Source organism: Physcomitrium patens, chromosome 12 (assembly GCF_059467195.1).
Source record: "Physcomitrium patens ecotype Gransden chromosome 12, ASM5946719v1, whole genome shotgun sequence".
In the NCBI taxonomy this organism is placed as follows: Eukaryota; Viridiplantae; Streptophyta; class Bryopsida; order Funariales; family Funariaceae; genus Physcomitrium; species Physcomitrium patens.
In genome coordinates, this window is record NC_143421.1 from 1,002,527 (window position 1) to 1,009,449 (window position 6,923).

Here is a 6,923-nt window from a genome sequence, read left to right on the forward strand (position 1 = left end):
AATAGAAGTCTATTTTGTAAAAAGGCAATAATAATATATTTTAATTTTACTATCTTTTTTATTATTATCTATTTTCTAAGATATTTGCTATAATATTTTAAAATAAGATCTTCTATAATATAATGTTTTCTTCTCTCTTTCAATTATTACCCATGTTACATCATGACAACATGACTAAACTCTCTCTAAGATTTAAAACCCCTCCAATCTATAGCAATAGATATCCTATGACAAAATAGGACAAAACGGACTATAACAAAATTAAACAGAACTAAACAAAATGGAACATGAAATGCATAACAAAGAAAAAGAGAATAGAACCAAAAGAGAATAGAAAATACAAACCAAACTTTACTTAGAAAAAGGAACAAGTGTCATACTTGACCAAATATCTAAATGGCTTGAATTAGTCCTATTTATACTTTGCCCAACCATCCTGGAATTTTTTAAAATGTCCCAAATTGTGGATCCTATATTGATAATTACTCATTTAGAAGATTCTAGAAGTAAGCCGTATCTAAATAACCACCCTAAATCCTTCTAGATGTTCTATGGTAGATCCCATATGGACCACCAACCTAGACTCAATTCTAAAAACTTTCCAAAAACAACTCCAATTACCTATTTCTATACATCCACAATACAAATATTTTATCTATGCCCTACTACAATGATAATTTTAATGCATCATTTAATAACTTAGTAAACAAAAGCTTTGAAGTTGAATTTGTTAGTTGTTGATTCTTAATCTCTTTAACGCCATATATATACAAAATACACAAAATATATATATATATTTTCTATTTTTCTATTTTCTATTTTCTATTTTTTTTTAATGATAATTGATTGACTCTTTGTCTTTGTTTTGATAGATGTTTTCAATTAAGCATCAATTTTTTTTATACAAAAATTAGTATTACAAATATAGTATTATAAAAACTTAATATTAGGAAGATTCAAAATGAAATCTATAGAAACATAAGAATATAGTGTTTCTAATGAATCATTACCTTCAAATGAATCATTTGTTGTTGAATAAATACAGAATCTTGTGCTTTTGATGTAAAATAAGAAAATCTAAAAAAAATATCTTACAGACCTTGTTGTTTGATCAATAAGTTATCTTAAATTCAAAACTTGACAAAGACATGAAGCAACAACCTTGGCAATAATTAAAACATGTGCTGATTTGAAATATTGAAGGTTCTTGTGATTAGTATAAGCAATGACTTTAAGCTGCAAGGCAAATAGAAGGGATCTTTGAGGCCCTAAAAAATACTACCCAAACTTGAGTCAAAAAATTATAGGCAGTCAACACCATACTACAACACCATACTACAACAGATGCAAGAGACATCCAAATTTGAAATCAATGAATTAGGCAATCAATGAAATCAAAGGCACGATACAAAGAATGAGCATCGCAAGTGGAAAGAATCTATCCACACTGACAGAGCAATGACAGAGCAAGCTGAAGACAAATCCATCCCAATTCCGACCAACCTGACATTAACAAAAAGGGACCGTATGTGTCATAAGAAAGCAGACGGTGAAAGAGAAGACCACTTCATTCATCTGTGGAAGCCATTTCACTGCACGTAGTATTAGAAGCAAAGAAATGCAAATTCCTTCAAATTAAAAACCCTAAACCAACCCAAAGAATGTATACAAATGTCGGCAATTTCACAAGTTCCACTAAGCTAAGGACACTAACCACTACAAAGACACTGGTGATTTACGAACTCGCCTTGCTAGCCGCGGGCCTTTAGATAAACTTTTCCGTGACCTTGCCGACCTCTGGTTCGTGATGGACAATGTTTGGCTGGGAGACCGTCGCTTGAAGGCTGAACTAGTCTTTCGTGATGATACCACTCGAATTGGCCCTGCTGGCACACCCTTCTTCAATGCACTGCCTCTTGGAGTAGCTGATGGTGGAGTTCGCATTGATTGGGGGGGAAGAGGATTGTTTGGCTTCCATACTATGTTATTTTTCAGAACAAATTTAACTTTCTTCTTTGTTGAATTGGATTCTGACATCTGATCTACTCCATTTGACTTCGAGGACTGTGCTGGACAAAGACTGTTCGCACTTAACAAGGACTCCGCTACTTTGGCAGCTTTCGGTCCTTTCCGCTTCTTCTTACCTACAAATCCAGTAGAGATCGGTTCTCTAGACGAATCGTTAGAAGCAGCCGCTTGATCCGACTCCGCAGCTATAGAAGCAAACTTCTGCTCCAGGTTCGATATTACAGAATCTTTCACACAGAGATTCATCATTGAATCCGCATCTCTCATCCCCGATAACATTCCAGCTCCCACAAGAAACTGAGCAGTTGAACTTTTGGTATCCCCTAGCTGCGCTTTTAAACCATCTTTTGCGACTTTAACTCCACTAGCAACAAAATTCTGCTCGGGGAGCTCCAGTGACCTGTCTGTTTCGACTCCTTCATACAAAACTTGAAATTAATCCAGGGACTTTCGGACACGTTCAGGGGAAACGATTTGCTCCAGCTAAATAAACATTGCAGGGATGAAATGAGAAATAATCATTGCGAACTAGCTGCTTCGTTGTAATCGTGATGACAGGAAACTGTTCAGGACTCGATATTTCTACCTTAAACCGAAAATACTCAGGAGACCTTTGTCCGCTAAATTTCTAAAACAGTGTTTGAACTTAACCGCACTCGACACTCAGACCTCCCCGCATTCCACAGTTTAAACCAACCAGTAACTCAGAAATGACAGCGTCCTAGATCTAAACATAAAATCTAAGCGTACCTGCTAGCACATGATTACCCTTCTCCTTTCCCATACTCTTCTTTCCCTTTCTCTTGTTTTTGCTGGAAGCTTCGACTGGAGCAATCTCAACAAGGGCTTCCAGTTTTGCCGCTTTCATTTCCTTCACATCGACCTTCTTAATTTGTTCATAACTCAGATTATAGTCGACATCTTCAGCATCAATTAGTTCCGCTGCTTCGCCGCCTGCGTCCCTTGCCATTTCTTTGTCATTCCTTGACTTAGCCTGTTTCAGCGTCCGCTTTTTTGTATTTTTCTCGGTTTTTACGTTCAAGGCTTCAGGTTCAATTGCCTGAGGGTGAGACGACTGAGCAGTTGGGATTGGAACATCCTTGATTTTCTTCATCTTTCTTTCCACACCAATCTCTGAAATCTCCGAAGCCCTCTTGGACCTTTCACCGATCTGTCTTGCCGATTGCCTGGTCGCACTGTTGACGACTACTTCACCCATCCTCAAGTCAGGGCTAGAGCTATCCTTAATCTTCTTGAAATTCAAATCAATACCTGCAAAAGCAACCAACTGGTCCACCTTGGTACATTCCGCATGGATTTCGTAAAAAACCTTGCGATTAGCTTGAGGAGTGGTCTCAGACGAAGCTAGTTCGAAAATGCGTGCACTTAGAGACAGTGACACGACATGTGGTCCGAAGCTGTTCTCATCAACTTCATTACCACATTGAGTATTTTTCACAAAAGTCACAGCTTCTTCCAAGAGAGGCATAAAGACACCCTCTTTAACTCTCTTCATCAAAGATTTATCAGGAGCACTGCCAAGAGTAGCATAGCATGGCTGCAGCATCAGACTGAAGGTGTCAGCATCTAAAGGGTGAAACTTCCGAAGAACGGGTAGAAAGATGTCTACTAGGTGCAGGTTCACGCCCAAAGCTGGATGTTTATCGTTGGCAAGAAGTGATCTTTCAACCAAAGAATTCATGAATTTCCTGACAGATTTCTTATCCCAGTTGCTCCTTTGAAGAATTGCAAAGACTTTAACCAAAACTTGTCTCAAGAGGCGATAAAACTTGTCCAGCCTAAGCGAATCGATTCCATTCCACTCCCGTCGCATAGTAGTGAGGAAAACCTCGAAGAACGCCAGAGCTGTATCCGCATCCAAGCTTTCAAGAATGCCTGCTAACTTATTAATGAGATCTGCTTGCACATGTACCTTGTCGGAGTGCCATAAGCAATAAAACAAGCCTTTCCATATTTTCTTCAGCTCATCCTCACCAACACCCTGCACAAAAACCAAAGATGATAACTCAAACAGCACATCATCGCATTGGAGCCATATGATTACGATGGCCTCAAAGAGCATTTTCACGATGTAAGTCGGCAAAGCTATCAACTGCGCCTAAAAGAAAAAGAAAAAGAATCGATCAACCACAAACTTATAATCCATCACCTCTCATAGGGTGTGTTGCCTAATTCATTAACTGATTCATTTTCCAAACATAGTTTATGCGCGTCAACAGCGTGGCATTGGATTGACGTCAGTGATGGTGAACTCCAAAACGACAGTGGGGGAACAGCAAGGTAAGAAGAGAAGGGCACGAAGTAATAATTTGATGAATGCAGGGAATTTCAACTGGCGAAATTGGAGCATGATTTCTTCTCTTAAGATGAACAATGCTATGAACGTGAAGTAGGCAGAGTCAAAAAGCTGGTCGATTAAAAGCACTGTACATGGCTAAGCCCTTCACTACCTCCTGAAAAATAGGATTATGAAAGTCTACTAGGACGGCGTAGAGTCTTAACTCTGACAGAAAACCGCCGATGAAGCTTAACATCTACTTCAATACCACTTGACAAAACTGAAGTAACTGACAAAGCTTTCAAAAACTACAAAAATGGATGAATTTCCTAAGTAGCACATATATATAGAAATAAAACCCAAGAATGATGTAGACAGAACATAGAATACAACTCTGTGAGAACAACCAATCGTAGTTGAAAACTAACCGCGATAATTTGAAAAACAAGACAAAGAAACCCTTCACCAATTGCAGGTGAATAGTGCATCCTGTGAAGAAGATCCATCGATCAGTACAAGGACGCCTAAGTAGCACATACGTACCCTATGACGAGGCGCCTTAATAAAATAAGAACAAAGGGCAACTGGGAGAAAGTAGTATATTGTCCATATAGAACTTGTCTCAAGACCTTCAATAGCAAAAGCCAAGAAAGCGAGCGAAATCAAACGTGAATTTGTGATACATAGAACTTGCGAAGTAACCCTCGAATAAATCAGTGAACCTGGTAACCAGAAATTCACTGGCACGGGTAACGCAAGATTGCAACACTTAACATCAAGAAGTCACAGAAATGCTAGCTTGACGACATTTTGTGCGTCATAATTGTCCGACCACGTTCCGAAAGAAGCATGAGGATTAAACGCCAGATTCTGGGTTGTAGTTTTGAATTTGCACCCATTGAGAATTTGACGCCAAGGAGCACAGACAACAGAAATTTAGAAGACAGCACAGATATCAACCGCTTAAAATAAGTGGAACTTGATATTGCTCCGAAACCCATGCAAAACTGTCAAGAAATGGAACTATACAGCTACTTTGTTTAAACACTGGGTTAAACCCCCCCGCCCATCGGAAGTTCGATAACCCTCGAAACTTATAACCACCATTTTTACCACTCTCCAAGCCTTAAGCTCGCTAATAGTTGGCAGTTAAGTCCTAGAATGATACCCGGGAACTAGGATGATCTGAGCCATAGGGCAATAAATTAACCCAATTTCTGTCTAAAGCTTTCCTACCTAGTAACTTGCAAAGCCACAATGGTGCACCTACGAAAGTCTCTCTAAACATAGCAAGTACACAGCAAGGGGATTGAGGATCTGGACGCGACAGATAGGGTTTAAATAACACTGACTTCAGAACACACAAAACAGGATCGTCATTCGCGAATCTAAGAGAACCATTAATAGTGAATTGGTTGACATTAGAATATAGTGTTTTACAACTGATAACGTTTGAAGTACAATCATGAAACACATTAGCTTACCTTCTGGCACGACAACCAAAATACCAGCAAGGATAGTCCTTTCTCTCGAGTTTTCTTATCAGTTGATCCCAACTTGCGGGCAAAATTGTTTTTCTCCACGAAAGCTACACCAACTTCTTCCATCTCCAACGCCACAAAGGAGTAATAATGAAGGGGAAGGGGCCGTTAGGCACTAGCGACTCTTGAGTGTTAACCCGTTGCTGCTAACTTGTTCTAAAAATCACATCAGCAAGGACATCTGGACACACTCTCCCATCGCCACGGCAGTCCTCTACTACCCTAGCATCGCCTACACAAAGAATGAAATGAGCGTCCCGGCAGTAACCCACTTCTCTAAAATCCACTAGACTACACCCCAAACAGAGAACACCACTAGGACCCCAGTATAGCGAAAATAACTATCTAGCACGTAATAAAGCCATCCCTTAAAAGCTCTTCATATTCTAACTCTCTACGATCAATAAAAGATGAAACTCCTTCAAAAAAGACCAGGCTCTACCACAAACACCCTAAAATTTCATGACACGCCACCAAGCAGAGGCAGGATATACAACTTGTTTACACGGGACACAGAATACGGTGGGAAACATCACTAAGAGCAGCGAAAACAACGCAGGCGGGACAATGAGGCGCAAGCGGAAGCTGAAGGACAGGGAGCGCCACTTGACGCCATAGCCAGGCAACCACAAGGAGATGCGATGTTTCGGAGATGAGAGGGAGCACTGGCTAGGAATATTCTGTGTACAAGGGGGAATCCAGCCCGTGACGGCGTCTTGTCGCGGCTGAGGCAAACGTTCCTCTATGCAAGAGAACATCTAATTCAAATTCCTAGGTCACCAAAGAGACAGACCTCATAATAATAATATAATAAGTAGTAACAGGACCCGTTTGCAAGAACCTCTAGCAGAGCCTTGCCCTCCCAACCCAACAAGCAGCATCTCTTTCATACCTTCCTAATTCCTCAGTTTTTTCACGCTCCATAGGAATCCCTCCTCACCCTCATATGTTGAAAAAAAAATCTGTACATGGGTTTCATACAACTATCATATACATATGCTTAAGATTTTGATTCAGCCAACTTCATGGCAATCCTTGATAAATTAATCAATCGA

At 39.8% G+C, this 6,923-nt stretch overlaps 1 protein-coding gene across 3 annotated transcripts; it reads right to left on the minus strand.

Moving 5' to 3' along the window:
* Window positions 1-1,604: 1,604 nt before the first annotated feature.
* LOC112289720 (uncharacterized) lies at window positions 1,605-6,543 on the minus strand. Of its 3 annotated transcripts, none has more exons than XM_024535203.3 (3): window positions 5,812-6,543; window positions 2,779-4,030; window positions 1,605-2,444 (listed from the first exon to the last, which is right to left on the minus strand). In XM_024535203.3, the coding sequence occupies exons 1-3, from the start codon at window positions 5,932-5,934 to the stop codon at window positions 1,717-1,719; spliced, it is 2,103 nt and encodes a 700-aa protein (XP_024390971.1). In that variant the 5' UTR covers window positions 5,935-6,543; the 3' UTR covers window positions 1,605-1,716. The 3 variants fall into 3 exon arrangements, with proteins under 3 accessions (XP_024390971.1, XP_024390973.1, XP_024390974.1); XM_024535205.3 differs by having other exon boundaries at window positions 1,605-2,432; window positions 5,812-6,503; XM_024535206.2 differs by lacking the exon at window positions 5,812-6,543 and adding an exon at window positions 4,756-4,951.
* Window positions 6,544-6,923: the final 380 nt, after the last annotated feature.

Excerpts from the sequence above, each read along its gene's own strand:
- LOC112289720 (XM_024535203.3), bottom strand. The coding sequence starts at position 5,934 with ATGGAAGAAGTTGGTGTAGCTTTCGTGGAGAAAAACAATTTTGCCCGC. Across the intron at positions 4,031-5,811 it reads TTTGGTTGTCGTGCCAGAAG|GGTGTTGGTGAGGATGAGCT; the intron begins GTAAGCTAATGT and ends GTTTTTGTGCAG. Across the intron at positions 2,445-2,778 it reads GGGTAATCATGTGCTAGCAG|GAGTCGAAACAGACAGGTCA; the intron begins GTACGCTTAGAT and ends TTTTGTATGAAG.